The 18,501-nt window shown below is 35.3% G+C and overlaps 1 protein-coding gene across 7 annotated transcripts in view; it reads left to right on the top strand.

Moving 5' to 3' along the window:
- LOC136029877 (dopamine receptor 1-like) overlaps window positions 1-18,501 on the top strand; it is a 298,704-nt gene that overhangs the window by 164,843 nt on the left and 115,360 nt on the right. For all 7 annotated transcript variants that reach the window (XM_065708356.1, XM_065708352.1, XM_065708355.1 and 4 more), the window contains exon 2: window positions 17,487-17,595. In XM_065708356.1, the coding sequence (XP_065564428.1) occupies window positions 17,487-17,595 (109 nt within the window). The remainder of the gene's footprint in view (window positions 1-17,486; window positions 17,596-18,501) is intronic.

Below are 18,501 nucleotides of genomic sequence, written 5' to 3'. Positions count from 1 at the left end.
CCTGAAACCCCCGCCCAAACCAAAATAATCCCTCTGAAAATCGTCTGTACACTTCCCAATAACCATTACTGTATGTAAACACTGGTCAAAGTTTGTAACTTGCAGCCCCTCCCCCGGGGACTGTGGGGGAATAAGTCATCCCAAAGACATAGTTATTATGGTTTTCGACTATGCTGAAAAAATGGCTATCTCAAAATTTTGATCCGTTGAATTTGGGAAAAAATGAGCGTGGGAGGGGGCCTAGGTGCCCTCCAATTTGATTTAAAAGGGCACTAGAACTTTTCATTTCTGTTAGAATGAGCCCTCTTGTGACATTCTAGGACCACTCGGTCGATACGATGACCCCTGGAAAAAAAAAAAAAGAAAAAAAAAAAAAACAAGCACCCGTGATCGTTCTTCTGGCAAAGAATACGAAGTTCCACATTTTTGTAGATAGGAACTCGAAACTTTTATTCTAGGGTTCTCTGATACGCTGAATGCGATGGTGTAATTTTCGTCAAGATTCTGTTGCTTTTAGGGGGTGTTTTTCCCTTTTTTTCCAAAATAACGCAAATTTTCTCAGGCTCGTAACTTTTGATGACAAAAACTAAATTCGAAATTGAAATTGAATTGAAAACTATATATTTAAAATCAGCATAAAAATCCGATTCTTTAGATGTGTCTTTTAGTATCAAAATTCCGTTTTTTAGAGTTTCGTTTACTATTGAGCCGGGTCGCTCCTTACTACAGTTCGCTACCACGAACGGTTTGATATATATATATATATATATATATATATATATATATATATATATATATATATATATATATATATATATATATATATAATCAGTGACACAAATATAGGCAATCTTTGGAGCCTTGGGGTTCTTATCCCTAGATTATTGTCCTTATCACTAATAGGGTGTTAATGAGATACATTCAGTCTTCCCCCAAGCTGACCGCTGCGTGGATGTCCTCCCAGTCTGGGATGAGACTCGTTTGAAGTACTCTTATGTCTCGTTCTGACGTTCTACAGAGCGTATTTTTTTGGTTTTCCTCGGTGGCGATTCCTTCTAGTTGACAGTGATAGTCGTTGGATTTTTTTCAGCCAGTCCCAAGTCTGAAAAAGAAGAAGGACTGGGCGTTTACTTAGTAAGCTACCTCTGTAAAACAAAGCCCGCTAAAGAAATTTCAACAATAATCTGATATACCGCTACTCATTTACCTCGTTCCATAACTAAGTTGTAGGCGTCTGTTAAATCTTTTTTTGAAGTTGTTAACAGAGAACCATCTAGAGGACACATCCTATGAAAGGTCGTCCCAAATTGAAGTGCACCGCTGAACGAAGCCGTTCTTTAATTACCCAGATCTTAGTGTGTGATCCTTACGATAATTGGACTGAGCTGTGTGCCGTTTCTGTCTTGTCGGTTCGAAAGTAGGGGGCACTATACGAGAAAAAAAAATAGAAGGTGGTGAATGCAAGTTCTTATGCTTGATAAACTAATAAATAAAAATCCAAAAAATAAGTGATGTGTTAAACAATTTACTATACTAGGCTGTGAAACTCAGATTATCAAATAGACTTCCAAACTTCGTTCCCACCATGTATGGAGACTTTGTTGCAGAGATGAGGAGACATTTTGGATTGCTGATTTCCGACAATAGCATAGCTAGGGTTTAATCCCAAATTTGACTACTCTTTATGGAAGGTTATTGGTGAAACCTAAGAAATAAAAAACCATTTTGGCTGCACAGCGACCATTAAAAAAAAATAATTTTCCATAAAAGCTATAGCTAAGATTTTCCGGCATCAACTGCATCAGAAAGTGTTAAATATGCCGCTTGTCTTTTACCCATTTTAGTTAATAGGGTTTATACATACGCTTAGAATTTGTTTAAAGAAATCAGCGAATGGTTTTGATGGAATGGTCCCATCGTAGAGAGGGAAAAAAGGCTTTAATTTGAGCCTCTAAAGTTCCAAACCAGTTAAATTTACCTCAACAGTTTTTTTTACATTTTATCGTACAAGCAGTTGGTTGGCACTTGAATTTTTATTTTCATAGTGTTATTCTCTGAAAATAAGAATTAATCCCAAAATATTACAAATCGATGCTCAAATTTTTTCAAAACGCATATCACAATTTATTTATTTTTAATTATTGGCTTGATTTTTGAACTTAAATAATAATTTTAATGCTGATTCAGCTTAAAAATCCCTGTAGATGGGACTGAGGAGGGAAAAATAAGGTTTTTACATGATTTGAATGCAAGTAAAGGTGAAAAACTTGTTTTAATTTCTCTATTGCCAAAATTGAATACTTCTATACCAGGATTCTTGCATTCTACTGTAAGAAAAGTAACTATAAATTCAACAGTCGTCAAGGTCAAAAATTCACTTCTAACAAAGCAAACATTTTCACTGGTCAATCTATGGTATGAACTGTTTGTAAATGGACGCGTTGCATGAAACGTTATACGTCAGATGATCATTATTGCTCTTTTATCCTATTTTATCCTCTGAAAGTGATGTTTGTTAATAAAATATTGACTTTTTATTCCATTGAGGAAAAATCATGCATTCCAGTATCTTAGAATATACGTGGAAAAGTATTTAGAGTCGCCTTAAAAACTTTCCTACAAAGAAACAAAGGGACTACTGATACGAAATGTTGCGACTCAAATGCTTTTCATTCCTTAATAGGCTTCATGCTCGAAAACAGCGCTGCTGGTCTCCTTTTCTGGCCCTTCATCCAGGAGGTGCAATAGGGCCTGGGGGCCAGCCACCCTGTACATTCACACACTCTTTCTATTTACCTCCCCAAGCTTTCTCGAGGTAACCACATAGAAGGTAATTAGACTTTTAAAGGCAGGTTATTTGCCTCTCTTTCTGGCATACGCTTAAGGATAAATACTACTACTACTTATAATAATACTAATAACTCACTGCAGCACCAAGCCGCCTGAGGCCAACACAGCTACGTTCGCTCCTCCTCCAACCTAATCTATTTAAAGCCTCCCTCTTTCCACCCTCCCAGGAAGTTCCCATTTCCTTTAAATCTTTATTTATGACATCCTCCCAACCCAGACAAGGACGACCTGCTTTCCGTGTAGCCCCAGACGGTTGGCCGGAGTTCGGATATCTCCCATAAATATATGTAACCGCTAGAAACATCAGGGCAAGTTTTGAAGTGCGATAAGGTTCTCGCATGTTATTTTGGCCCGTTCCGAGTTAAGATCTCTCGGGACAAGTACATAAACACGGCAAAGAAAATCAATAACAAGTAGCAGAATATATTTTTTTGCACCCATCACCATTATAAGAATTCAAACTAAAAAAAAACAACAGAAATTACTCTAATTATTAAATGAAACGCACAACAAGTAAAAATTAAATAAACAATCATAGCAAAAAAACACACAACAGGTGCATATAAAAGAATAAATAAATCTTAAAAAGAGTAAACTAAAGTTGAATACTCAAATCAAACTATAAACAAACTAAATAAATCTAAACAAGAGTTTTGCAATGGCTTTGGAGTAGCGGAGCCTGGTTATCATTATTAAATTTGAAACACATAAAAAAATAAAATAGACATAAATTACTCGTGTTTGCTTTGTATTTATTTTTTATTTTACAAGTAGAATGGAAATATTCAGAAATGTTAAGGATAGTATATTTTAGATATTGACAGCTAATGGGATAGCATAAAAAATGAAATAAAGTAGAACAGAATATGTCAAATTGAATCCAGGGACGCCCATCCCCTAAGATATAGCATGGGGGAAGTTTTTTTGCCACTGCAGATTCCAAAAAGAATGTATTTTTTAAAACCTACTTCGAGATGGACAGTTTTTATGATTTTTCGATTTTTTTTCAAAAATAACACTAAAGTGGTTTTTAACATCTAAGCTGATAATATAACAAAATCTACAGTAGAACCCCCCGCCCAATCGACGCCCTTGATGAAAATCAAGATCTTTCGCTTTCATCTAGCCTGCGAAAATTTAAAGGCGTCGTAAATTTCATCTGGACTCTCTCAATAATTAGGTTTTTATCAAAGAAGTAATCTATGTTCTTCTGTAATATGAAACACTAATTAGCCCGTGAAATATGTTGTTCATGCTGGACAGGTTAAGAAAAATTTATTCTGTTTCTGTTGTGTTTCAGAGACGAAGCTCCCGTAAATCTAAGGCGTGAAAAATGCGAGTCTAAAACCCGAATTGCTTTGCTTTGGAAAATCTGAATATATTGTATTACAAAAAGATAAGCAGAAAAATAACACGGCAAAGACTTATGTATGACTCGATTATAAGGGATTCTCACTGTTTTGTACGAAAGAATCGTTTTTAACTACAAACAGTAGCTGTAGTGTCTAATATTTGACTTTAAGTTATTTTTTTTTTCGCCGTTGTTATTCTTCGCAGAGGTTATTCTTCGCTGCTATTCTTCGTTGTTATTCTTCGCTGCTGAATATATTGCCAAAATTGAAAATAATAATCTTCAAAAATGGAAAAGTAATAACCTATAAGAAAAATATTGAAAAAAAGTATTAGCCAAACTTTAGCGTAGTGGTTCGAGTAACCATTCAATGTTTGATGCTTTTATTTAATTATTATTTCAAGGTTGCTTAGAAAGGGCCCATTTTAATTTATTGTTTGTTTTTTTCGGCTTGTTTTGTTTTTATTTTGTCCGTTGGAATTTTTTCTATGCATTTTTATTCATTATTCATTTTCGTACAGCGAGAACAGTAAAGCGAAAAAAAAATCTTTATATTTATCCTTTCTTTTTTTCACTGGTAGGAAATATCCTCGTTTCTTCTTCTTCACATTTTCTTCAGTTTCTTCTGGTATGTTGGTCTGAAGTTTTAATTAATGTTCTTTACATTGGAAAAAACTAAGTCAAACAACAAAAATAAATCTCACCCTAGACATCATTATACGCAATTGGCTTAAAAAAACACATGCCTCCAGTTCCATTACTACTTTCACTGATTGCTATCTATGTTTTCTGGTTTCCACTCTGGAGTTAACCATTTTCATTTATGATTTTTTTTTTTATTTACTCGAAAGTATTTTTTTATTTGTACTTTACCGATGCCACAGTGAAACTTCGCTAAAATATTTTTCATCTAAATATTGTTGTCTATGGAATTAAATAAAAAAAACTCAATTGAAGGAAATATTTTTTTAAAGCAAATAGTGTAGTCTACCTCTAAACCAGTTGTAACTAGGACACCCCTAAATAATGTGCTCCCGCTCCTAATTCTCTTTTTTTAATACTACATGATAGGGGTTTTAGAGGCTTGTTGAATATTCTAGCTCTGTAGCTGCTGTTCTTTGCATGATTGCACCTCAGCCGAAACTTAATTCCACTATTCTTTCTTTAATTCTCAATATCATTAGCTTCTAGGTCTGTTTTGTGTTCCAGCAGCTTGTAAGCAGTTTTGTAAAAAACGTATTTCATTAACTATACAGGCTTAATTATGTAACTGATTCTGAAGAAATCTTTGACGTTATTCCAGCCGTGAATACTTAAGCAGAGTAGATTGCCTCCTTCGCAGCTGCTCATACAAATTCTTTTATTCTCACATGAGAAAGAAGTGAAGGTAAATATACAATATTGCTTCTACTAGCTCTTACATATGCCATAAGCCACTTAGTGGCTTCAATTTGATTTACAATTATTTACTTAAATATCAAATCGTTTCTTTATCCGCGTTCAAACAGCGTGCCAGATGCACAAACCATGGACGTATTGCAATCTTAACGATAACAGACAGCATGTGTTTTGGTGGATTCTTTGCACTTTTTTTTTAATGTTACCAAAATAGGTTTTCAAAGTGCCCATTTTCTTGAAAATGGGATTTGAACTTGTATAAACCTCCCATATTCGTGAAAACAGTCACTCATTCAGCAAAAAGGTATATTTCCCCATCCAGTTCCACTCATGTCTCAAGGCAGAGTTGAACTACAGCTTTTCGTCAACTTTGACAAGAGATGGACGACAGAAAGAGGGAAGCAAAAACACACTTTTGTTGCAAAAGTCCATAACGAAAACACAGATTCACTTGAATATGAGATTTTCATCCAGCTGTCAACCTTGTGAAAAAGAGCCCTGAAGACTATGAAGGATAGATTAAAGGGTTGTCTACGACTGCTTATCTATTACCATTTATTACTAATTTTCTTGTTAGCTGTTTATCAGCTTGCTCTTTGTAATTTCTTTGTATATTATCTGGTATCTATTCAGGGAATGAATCTGTGGCAGAAACACGAGAAGTTGATGTGCTTGATGTGAAATATTCACCTTTTGCAGTAGTAGGTAACTATTAAACCCAAAACAAAGACTAAAACACTCGTATTGAATTTGACGGTCCCTTTGATCATTTCTTAGATTAATCGATGATCTTTGGGATGAAACGTGGGTAATATTTGCTCCTGTATTTTCATTAATAAATCCTTCTGCGTGGTCCCTATAATCTGTTTGAAACTAAATGGATAACCAAATGTCATTTTCTAAAAAGAGATGGCCGCTAGTAGGGAGGCCTCTCTGCTTTTCAGCGGCCAGATAGGGGTTATACTATTGGAGCTAGTAGTCCCTCAAGACATAATTACACTTACCTGAATCTTACGCAATGGTATATCGCCCCTGTAACTGTATAGTACACCTCAATGTTACTTAATAGGGTTTGTTCTCTTTGGTTGTTAGGTAATAGGGTTTGATTACTTATGCAAATGATTTCCGTGGATGTTTCACAATAGAACTTTTTAGATTCCGTTAGTCAAGATGCAAATGTACTTGTTACCTAATATTATTTATTGCTTAAAGACCTAGACATTTGGGGGTGGGACCTTCAGGATCCGCTAGTCTAGATGTGAACGTTTTATCATAGTTTTTTTATTGTAATGTTTCGAAACCATTGAGTGCTAGAAATAAAACCTTTATGAAGCAAAAAAATACATTTTATTTTCAACATGTATTGTCCACTCCCACTTAAATTTCAGTCGTCCCTATTGTATCTCACCTCTTTTATATCCATGTTATGTAAGACCCCCCCCTCTTCAACTTAAATTGTTAGCTTTCGAAGTAATTTTCATGTCCCTGCGGGTATAAAAATGAAAATTATGAAAGAAGATTTTTCAAAAAAAGTAAATAAAAAAGTCTGAACTATTGTTTAAAAAATATGCAATCATTTCGATGTCACAGAATTTTAGTGAGGCTCAAAGTGCCTCAATTCCAGGCCATGAATTTGAAATCCAGACTACAATGCAACAATCAATTATGAATGCAAAGTTTCTTTTGGAATCAAGTCCACTGATTCACACTTGTTTACGTAAATGACTGATAATATATGGCTATAAAATACCCTCCGACCACATAGTTTAGTCTGTAGACCTGTCTCTGAAAGTGTAATTTTCCCCACCTAGCCCCTTTTTCAGGATAGCAAAAAGTATCTAAACTAGAATTTTTGGGGGGTTTAGGCTACTTTGTTTATAAGAGACAACTATTTGTGAGAAATACGGTAATAATAGGCCAAGGTAGAGGAAAATAGCCGCACAATCAGCAAACTTTTAGTCTATAGCTTAGGGTTACATTTTACCCTACTAAAGGGGGTGGGGTTTCTCATAATAATTCATTATTTTAGTCAAATTATTCCGTTTTTTATAGCTCACGCATAGCTGACCATGCCCCCAAGTATTCTTTAAAATTCTTGTAATAAAAAACACAATTTTCAGTTTTCACAAATAGCTTGAGCAATAAGAATTCTAATTCCTTAATTTTCCCAAAATTCCTATTTATTTCTCTCTCAAAGACACTTCAGGTCTATCTGCTTCCCTCGCCTCCAGTACATCACGGTGAGGACGTAGTGTTATCTCACAAAAATAGGAGGCTTGAAATCTATTTTTTAATGTCTAGGGGGAAAAATTTCGCCGTTTCGCTTTATTTTCAATGCAAATACAAAAATCCTTTCCTTCATAAAAATGCTCTCCAAAATTAGTGATTTGCATTAAATATTCGATGTAAATATCTTCATTGATCAATAGATAAATATGTTATACCAACATTTTCAAGAGAAAATAATACGCTTTTTTCCTTGAATATTCACTCCTTTTTCACTATTAACTAACGACTAATAACTTACAGTCGATCTATGCCCCCTTTAATGAATAGATATTGACTGATTAAAATGGAATTAGTCGCAATGTCGGTCACCCCTCTAAAAAAGAATCTAATGTAAATAAAAGTCAATCAATTTGATCAGAAAAAGTATTTTTATTGTAAAACGCCCCATAAATTTTACTAGATGGCAAGAATGCATCCTTTCACTCAATTAGAGTAACACCGGGTGTTCACTGGATTCTAACCCTTACTTGATGGGGAGTATCATTAAAGTTTAACGCAAATATCTGTTTATGTCTTTTTCAGCCCCAACTAGAATATGCTACAAAGCGGTTTAATGTGGGACACGAATTTCCTGATGAAAATAAGATGAATTTGTCAGTGATGGGGATTCTTATGGGGAGGTGTGGGTTTTTAGCTGTTAATCCAATAGTGAAAGTTTCTGTAGGTTAAATTTAGGTATAGTATCCCTTAATTTTTGGGTAGGAGGAGAGGGGTATACATAAAGACTCACCAGCATATAGGCAGGAATCCAATTCTTTTTCAAATTTCAATAAGTATCCTTTTGTTTTAAATCTCAATGTATCACATTCCAGATTCGATATCGGACCGATGAAATTTCCATTCTAGTACCCGGTTTATACCCCAGGGGAACAACAGGAATTTACCGCTCCTGATAGAAGAATAACAAGACCCTAGTTCCTAGAACATCAATAGAGGATCACATGACGCTTCTGTTCCTGGAAATGTGGGGACAACCTTTGTTTGTCCTGCTAGAAGAATAAAAGATCTTTGTTCATAGAAAATCAATAGACATCTAGACTGTATAACGGCTTTGCTCCTAGCAATGGTGAGAAAATCCATTGTTTGCATAAAATAAAAGACTCTGTGTGCGTGAAGCATGACAATATTGGGTTATGATCAATTTGGACCATGGCCTTACTTGAAGGCCCCTGAAGGTTTTTTCCTGGCCGTCATAGGTTTTTAAACATAACCTAAGACCCCCCCCCCCCTCCCCGAAAACTTGTAGTCTAGAACTTTTGATATCTTGATAAAGGGGTTAGATGGGGAATATGAGAGTTTCAGAAACAGGTCTACAGACTAAACTTTGTCCTCGGAGGGTATTTTAAAGCACCATGCAGGCCTATGTTATCAACAATTTAAGGAAATAAGTGTGAATTAGTGGGCTTGATTCCATACGAAACGCTGTCTTTTCAATTGATTGTGTCATTGTGGTCTGGATTTAGAATTCATGGCCTTGAATTGAGACACTTTTAGCCTCACTAAAATTCTCTGTCATTAGAATGATTGTATATTTTCAAACAATAGTTCAGACCTTTTTTCTACTTTTTTCGAAAAAAGTTTTATTCTTATTTTTCTTATTCCTGTGGGGCGTGAAAACTACTTCGAAAGCTAAAAATTAAAGTTGGAGAGGGGGAGCGGCTCTTACATAACATTGATATAGAAGAATCAGGGTGCAATAGGGACGAGTGAAATTTAAGTGGGAGTGCACAATAAATGTTGAAAATAAAACGTGATTTTTTACCTTATGAAGGTTTTTTCCTGGCCCTCATAGATTTTAAGCATAACGACTAAAAACCTATGATGTAACGTTTACATCTTGACTGGCGGATCCTGGAGGTTCCCCTCACTAAATGTCTAGGTCTTGAAGCAATCAAGGAAACTATAGGTAACGCGTACGTTTGCATCTTGACTAACGGACTCCCAACAAGTCCTATTACGTAAAATCCAAGGAAATCATTTGCATCAATAAACCAAGCCTATTACGCAACATCCGAAGAAAATAAACCCTATTACGTAACATACAGGTATACGTTACCGTTGCAGGGATGCTATAGTATTGCATAAGATTCAGGTTCACGTAATAGCGTCTCGAGGGACTATCAGCTCCAATAGTATACCTCCTATCTGGCCACTGATAAGTAGAGAGGTTTCACTATTCACGACCAACTCTTTTTCAAAAATAATATCGTAATACCTATCTAGCCTGAAAGAGATTATAAGGACCAAGTATATGGATTTTTTAATGGAAATCTAGGAAAAATGTTACCCATGTTTCATCCCAAAGATCATTGACTATGTCTATGCTGAGAATCTTTGAAATCTTCGTCAAATTCAATACGAGTGTCTTAGTCTTTGTTTGTAAAATTTAAGTGTGTTTTCGGGTTTAATAATTATTTAGTACAGCAAAAGATGAACATTTCACATCAAGCACTTCAACTTCTCGTGTTTCTGCTACAGATTTATTCCTTGAATAGATACCAGATAATATCAAAAGAAATGCAAAGAGCAAGCTGATAAACAGCTAACAAGAAAATCAGCAATCAATGGTAATAGATAAGCTGTCGTAAATAACCCTTTAAACTATCCTTGAAAGCCTTCAGGGTCCGTCTGCCGTCTGCTGTCCGCTGCCGTCTGCTGCCGTCTACTGTGACAGCCATCTGCTGTCACAAGGTTGACAGCAGGATGAAAATCCCAAATTCAAGTAAATCTGTGTTTTCGTTATTGACCTGTCCAACGAAAGTGTTGTTTTGCATCCCTCTTTTTGTCGTCCATCTCTGATTAAAGTTGACGAAACGCTCTAGTTCAGCTCTGCCTTGAGACATGAGTTGAGCTCAATGAGGAAATATACCTTTTTGCTGAACAAATGGCTGTTTTCATGAATATGGGAGGTTTACATGAATTCCAATCCCGTTTTCAATAAAATGGATACTTTGAAAACCTAACACGAAAGAAAAGTGCAAGGAGTCCACCAAAAAACTTGCTGTCTGTTATCTATAAGATTCCAATACGTTTATGGTTTATGCATTTGGCATGCTGTTTGAATGCGGATAAAGAAACGATTTGATATTTAAGTAAATAATTGTAAGTAAAATTAAAGCTACTAAGTGTCTTGTGGCATATGCAAGAGATAGTAGAAGCACTATTGTATATCAGTTCTCTCTCACGTGGAAATAAACGAATTGGTATATGCAGCTGCGAAGGAGGCAATCTTCTCTGCTTAAGTATTCACGGCTGGAATAACATCAAAGGTTTCGTCAGAATCAGATAGATAATTAAGCCTGTATTGTGAATGAAATACCTTTTTAACAAAACTGCTTACAAGCCGCTGGAACGCAAAATAGACCAAGAAGCTAATGATATTAAGAATTGAAAAGAAAGAAAAGCAGAATTAAGTTTCGCCTGAGGTACGATCATTCAAAGAACATCAGCTACAGAGCTAGAATATTCAACGAACCTCCAACACGCCTATCATGCAGTATTAAAAAAAGAGAATTAGGAGTGGGAGCACATTATTCAGGGGTGTCCTAGTCACAACTGGTTTAGAAGTGGATCACTCTATTTGCTTTGAAAAAAATATTTCCTTCAACTGATTCTTTTTATTTGATTCCGTATACAATAACATTTACATGAAAAATGTTTTAGCGAACTACCCTAGTGGCATTGGTGAAGTACAAATAAAAAAAAAATGCTTTAGAGTGAATAAGAAAAAAAATCATAAATGAAAACGATTAACTCCAGAGAAGAAATCAGAAAATGTGGAAAGTAACCAATGAAAGTAGAAATGGAACTGGAAGTATGTGTTTTTTTTAAGCCAATTGCGTATAATGTTGTCTATGGTGAGATTTATTTATTGTTACTTAACCTATTCTTTTCAAAATGTAAGTAAAGAACATAATTAAGACTTTAGATGATTGCTCTCTAATGCAGTTATTCTCATCTAAAAGATGAAATAAAGCTATACCTCCAAAAATCCACCAGCTTGTTTTGTGAATATTTTTTCTATAAATTCTGATTATCACTCTTATGAAACAGTTCGTGGTAACGACCTGTAGTAAGGAGCAACCCTGCTCAATAGTAACCAAAACTAAAAAAACAGAATTTTGATACCAATAGTTACTTCAAAAGAATCTCATTTTAAAACTGATTTTAAATATATAAGTTTCATCAAGTTTAGTCTTACCCATAAAAAGTTACGAGCCTGAGAATATTTGCCCTATTTTAGAAAATAGGGCGAAACAAGCCCAGAAGTCATAGAATCTTAACGAAAATCACACCATCAGTTTCAGCGTATCAGAGAACCCCACGGTACAAGTTCCAAGCTCCTATCTATAGAAATAAGGAATTTTGTATTTTTTGCCAGAAGACAAATCACGGATGCGTGTTTATTTGTGTTTTTTTCTTCGTCTTTCTTTTTCTCAGGGGTGATTGTATTGACCCAGTGGTCCTAGAATTTTGCGAGTGGGCTCATTCAAAGGGAAATAAAAAGTTCTAATGCCGTTTTTAAATGACCAAAAAATTGGAGGGCACCTAGGCCCACTCCCACGCTCATTTTTCCCCAAAGTCGTCGGATCAAAATTCTGAGATAGCCATTTTATTCAGCATAGTCGAAAAACCTTATAGCTATGTCTTTGGGGATGACTTACTCCCCCACAGTCCCCGTGGTAGGGCTGCAAGTAACAAACTTTGACCAGTGTTTGCATATAGTAATGGTTATTGGGAAGTGTACAGACGTTTTCAGTGGGATTTTTGGGTTGGGAGGAGGGGTTGAAAAGAGGGTGTTATTTGGAGGAAACTTTCCATGGAGGAATTTGTCATGGGGGAAGAAGATTTTCATGAAAGAGGCGCAGCATTTTCTAGCATTATTTACAAAAACAATGAAAAAATAAATGTGAAAAAGTTTTTTCAACTGAAAATAAGGAGTAGCATTAAAACTTGAAACAAACAGAAAATATCACGCATATAAGGGGTTCACCTCCTCCTAATTCCTCACTCTTTACGCTAAATTATTTTTAGTAATTCCAACTATTTAATCTACGGCCTTTGTGATCCAGGGGATAAAATTTAAGCTTTACTGTAAAGAGCGAGGTATTGTCGAGTGGGCGAACCCTCTCATATACGTAATAAAAACATACGAATAAAGAAGTTTGTTATGTAAGCTAATTCGCAAGTTACGTATATCTTTCAAACAGTTCGTGGTAACGAACTGTAGTAAGGAGCGCCCCGGCTCAATAGTAACCAAAACTCTAAAAAATTGAATTTTGATATCAATAGCTACATCAAAAGAATCGCATTTTAATGCTGATTTTAAATACATAAGTTTCATCAAGTTTAGTCTTACCCATCAAAAGTTACGAGCCTGAGAAAATTTGCCTTATTTAGGGAAATAGGGGGAAACATCCCCTAAAAGTCGTAGGATCTTAACGAAAATGACACCATCAGATTTAGCGTATCAGAGAACCCTACTGTAAAAGTTTCAAGCTCCTATTTACAAAAATGTGGAATTTTGTATTTTTTGCCAGAAGACAAATCACGGGTGCTTGTTTATTTGTTTTTTTTTTTTTTTCCCAGGGGTCATCGTATCGACCAAGTGGTCCTAGAATGTCGCAAGAGGCCTCATTCTAACGGAAATGAAAAGTTCTAGTGCCCTTCTTAAGTGACCGAAAAAATTGGAGGGCACGTAGGCCCCAACCCCACGCTCATTTTTATCCAAAAGTCAACGGATCAAAATTTTGAGATGGCCATTTTGTTTCGCATAGTCGAAAACCATAATACATATGTCTTTAGGAAGGATTTACTCCCCCATAATCCCTGGGGGAGGGGCTGCAAGTTACAAACTTTGACCCGTGTTTACATACAGTAATGGTTATTGGGAAGTGTACAGACGTTTTCAGGGGGATTTTTTTTGGTTTGGGGGTGGGGTTGAGGGGAAGGGGCTACGTGGGAGGATCTTTCCTTGGAGGAATATGTCATGGGGGAAGAAAAATTCAATGAAAAGGGCGCAGGATTTTCTAACATTACTATAAAAAAACAATGAAAAAATAAACATGAAAACGTTTTTTCACTTGAAAGTAAGGAGTAGCATTGAAACTTAAAACGAACAGAGATTATTACGCATATGAGGGGTTCTAAAAATACTTTAGCATAAAGAGCGAGGTATTTAGGAGGAGATAAATACCTCGCTCTTTATGCTGAAGTATTTTTAGTAATTTCAACTATTTATTCTACGGCCTTTCTAATTCAGGGGTCATTCTTAAAGAATTGGGACAAAATTTACGATTTAGTGTAAAGAGCGAGGTATTAACGAGGGTACAAACCCCCTCGTATACATAATAAAATATAAGAATATAAAAGTGTGTTACGTAAGTTAATTCTTAAGTTACGTATATTTTTTACTAATAAAAACGTTCGTTAAAAATTAAAAGTTCTAGTTGCCTTTCTAAGTAACCGAAAAATTGGAGGGCAACTAGGCCTCCTTCCCCACCCCTTATTTCTCAAAATCGTCTGATCAAAACTAAGAGAAAGTCATTTAGCCAAAAAAAGAATTAATATACAAATTTTATTTTAATAATTTATGTGCGGAGAGCCAAAATCAAACATGCATTAATTCAAAAACGTTCAGAAATTAAATAAAAAAAACTTAGTTTTTTTAACTGAAAGTAAGGAGCGACATTAAATATTAAAACGAACAGAAATTACTCCGTATATGAAATGGGTTGTCCTCTCCGCAATCCCTCGCTCTTTACGCTAAAGCTTTTAATTGTTTTAAAAAGCAGAATTGTGGCAAAGAGTCGAACTTTAGCGTAAAGAGCGAGGGATTGCGGAGAGGACAACCCATTTCATATACGGAGTAATTTCTGTTCGTTTTAAGTTTTAATGTCGCTCCTTACTTTCAGTTAAAAAAACTAAGTTTTTTTTATTTAATTTACTAATGAAAACGTTCGTAAAAAACTAAAAGTTCTAGTTGCCTTTTTAAGTACCCAAAAAATTGGAGGGCAACTGGGCCTCCTCTCCCCTCCTTTTTTCTCATAATCATTCGATCAAAACTATGGGAAATCCATTTAGCCAAATAAATAAAAATGCAAATTTGGCTTTAATTATTCATCTGCGGAGAGCCGAAATCAAAACATGGATTAACTAAAAAACGTTCAGAAATTAAATAAAAAAAACAATTTTTTTTTAACTGAAAGTAAGGAGCGACATTAAAACTGAAAACGAACAGAAATTACCCCGTATATGAAAGGGGTTGTTCCCTCTTCAATGCCCTGCTCTTTACTCTAAAGTTTTTACTGTTTTAAAAAGTAGAGTTGAGAGAAAGAGTCAAACTTTAGCGCAAAGAGCGAGGCGTTGAAGAGGGAACAGCCCCTTTCATATACGGGGTAATTTCTATTTGTTTTAAGTTTTAATGTCGCTCCTTACTTTCAGTTAAAAAAAAACTTGTTTTTTTTTATTTATTTAATCATACTACGAATGCGGATAAGCTAGTATATGAGAAGAGAAACACAATGAGATCAGCTCATGTTTTTCGTCACGTAAGTGTAACCCTTTAGAATAACCTTCCGCACAGCATTACGCTCTCTGAATAAGTTTTTTTCATTTAATTCATAGGTCAAAAAGTTACTACTTGGTACAGATACAGGGTTAAAGGGCGACACCTGTGAGGGTTTACTCTGTTTTTTCTCTCTTTCTTCTTTTTCTTTTCTTTTTTCTGTTTTCTTCTTCAATTTTTTTAGTTTTTTAAGTGTATTTATTCATATGTTATTAATTAGGTGAATTAATTAATTAATTGAGTTATTACAAACAGGTAATTTGACCTTCTAGTAGTGGCTATGTTTATCTAATTTGATTTGTCATTTTGTGAACTGATCAATAAAGGGATATCGTCTCTCTCAAAAATATATTTTTTTTCTTATTGCAAGAATGAAGTGGCAAAATTAATAATTTTAGTAAAACATAAAAAAAATCCGTCATACCTAAACCCCTTAATAATTTTACTAATACTGAAGATATCTAAAAGGCAATTTCAGCCGTGAAATTTTCCGACAGAATAAAGAGAAAATAAACACAGCTGACTTTACCGTGAACAATTTCCCCAGAGGAACAGCCTCCTACTCAATATGCCTTTTGCGATTTAGTTACTTCTCTTGACTTAGAATTGTTTATCTGTACTGCAAGTAGTTTGTCTTCAACCGTGTTCAAACGATGAACAATGGATAGAAAGACGGAATGTTGTGCAGAAAAATTGATCTTTCAATGTTGTTGTGTGCAGAGCCTAATGTTTTGAACCTCACGGTGCCACAGCATTCAAGTTTTATCCAATAACATACATATTGTTGAAAGATGGAATAAAAAAAGTTTTTTTTTTCCTATGGAAGTTTAAAGATTAACTGAGCTTTATAGCATTAAAAAAATGTATTTGACTAACAGAAAGTAAAATATGAGCAAACCCATAATTTACGTCATCAATCTGGAAAGAAGAAGGGAACAAGAAATAAATATCTTTACCTGAGTTTATACAGCTCATTGATTTTGTGATTGCGTGACATCCTCCTTTTCGTGAGATCAATTAGAACTTTTGTCCACTAGAGTATATTTCAAGAATATTGGGAATTTCTCCTGTTGCCAGCTGATGAAACATCTATACGATCTCTATCCACTCTCTGTATTATTCATGGATGTTTGTTTTTTCTTTATTTACAATTACATGGCTAACATACAAGTGCAAACAATATCAGAACACTTCTAAAATGTTCAAGAGATGCTATTCTTGCAGGTCTGACTGGTTTTTGGATTTCCAGATTCGCTAGAGTCTTTTGAAGGTGGAATTTCTTTGACCTCTTCTTGTCTTAGCTGTAGAGCTTTTTCAAAGATGTTGCCCAAATGTTTTAATTCTACACTCTGCTCAATTTCTTCGTCACCAAATCTAATCTGAATAGAGTAACCGGGCGTCATCATGCTCATTTTCCCCTGCTTTTATATTTAGACAAAGGTAGCTCACTTTCTCGGAAGTTCTGTTTTTAAATCCTGTATATGCTCTTTGCTGCTTTGGAGTAGCGTAATATCGTCTGCAGATTCTTGGTTGCTGATTGCTAAGCTGTAGGATTGTTTTGCGGCATCAGATGCAGCATTACGGCGAGAAAAGTTAATAGCGTTAAAATAATTGTAGCTGAAGCACAAACCTTGTTTCACTCCCAATAAATTGGGGAAGTTTCCTGTTTGGTCTTCAGAATTCTTACTGTAACATGTGCACCTTTTGTGCCGAATGTCTGAAATCTGGTTAATGTCGACATTCATTGGTGAATGTACGAAATTCCTCTTTTTCTGCCATCCATTATGGCTTTCTCCCATGACAATTTGACTGTATGACCAAAGATTGTAAAATAGGTAAAAAAAACTATATTCACATGCTCAGTATGTTTTGCTTGAATTGCAACTCCATTAAAGACAAACATTAAATGTTAACTTCAATTACTACTGCCATTTCAAAAACAGCATTTTTATTTGTCGGGTAACACTAATCCGAAAAATTTCTTGTTTTCTAGTTTTATTTTATTCGTGTTATTGAACCTCTTCCTTTCAGGACTTGGTGAACACATCGTTACTTGAAGATGATCTACTAAATGACGTCGAAGTTCCAAGTGAAGTGAAGATACAAGAGCTATTCAGTGGCATCACACTTCTGTTCACGGGTAATTAAAATGCTACCTTCTATGTTATTTCCTTTACGCCAAGGCAAGCGACACAACAGGAATTCTTATAAGTTCTTGTGGCCTGTTTTATGCAGTAGCTGTGAGGCAAAAGAGGGTGGATGTTGGGGGATGGAGGAGAGGGTTAGGCTGTATGGGGGTTGTATAAAGGGGAAGGTTTTTAGTTAAATAGTAGTTTTACAAGTGTGAAAGGGCTTTGACCTTTAATTCAGGTTTGAATTCATTTAAAATTGACATTACTACTACTACTAATAACTCACCGCAGAACCAAGTCCCCTGAGGCCAACACAGCTACGCGCGCTCCTCCTCCAACCCAATCTATTCAAGGCCTCCCTCTTTATACCCTCCTAGTAGGTTTGCATTTCCTTTAAATCTTTACTTATGACATCTTCCTACCCCGGACAAGGACGACCTGCTTTCCGTTTAGCCCCAGACGGATGGTCAAAAAGGACAATCTTCGGCAATTTGCCATCCTTCATCCACAGAACGTGGCATAGCCATCTCAATATTTATTTCATTATAGCCCTAAAAGCGGGATTGAGCCAAATTTTTCGTAAAACCTACTGTTTGAAATATGGTCAGTCAGCCGGGTACAATACGTAGGTAATTTCTCTGGACAACATCTAGTAAATTTTCATCCACTTTTCGGAGCGCCCATGCTTCAGAGCCATATTTGATCACTGTCATCACTATAGTTTCTAATATTATAATTTTGGTTACAAACTTGTATTCCTATTCTTCCAAACCTGTTTCGAGTGTGAAAAAAAACCCTGAGCCTTGACTATTCTACTTTTAACATCTTCACTGCTCCCACCGTCTTTACTAATAATTATTTAAACAAAAAGAAACAAGTTTTTTTTAAATGAAAGTAAGGAGCGACATTAAAAC

This window comes from Artemia franciscana, chromosome 8, assembly GCF_032884065.1.
Source record: "Artemia franciscana chromosome 8, ASM3288406v1, whole genome shotgun sequence".
Lineage (NCBI taxonomy): Eukaryota > Metazoa > Arthropoda > Branchiopoda > Anostraca > Artemiidae > Artemia > Artemia franciscana.
This window is presented reverse-complemented; position numbering and strand designations above follow the sequence as displayed.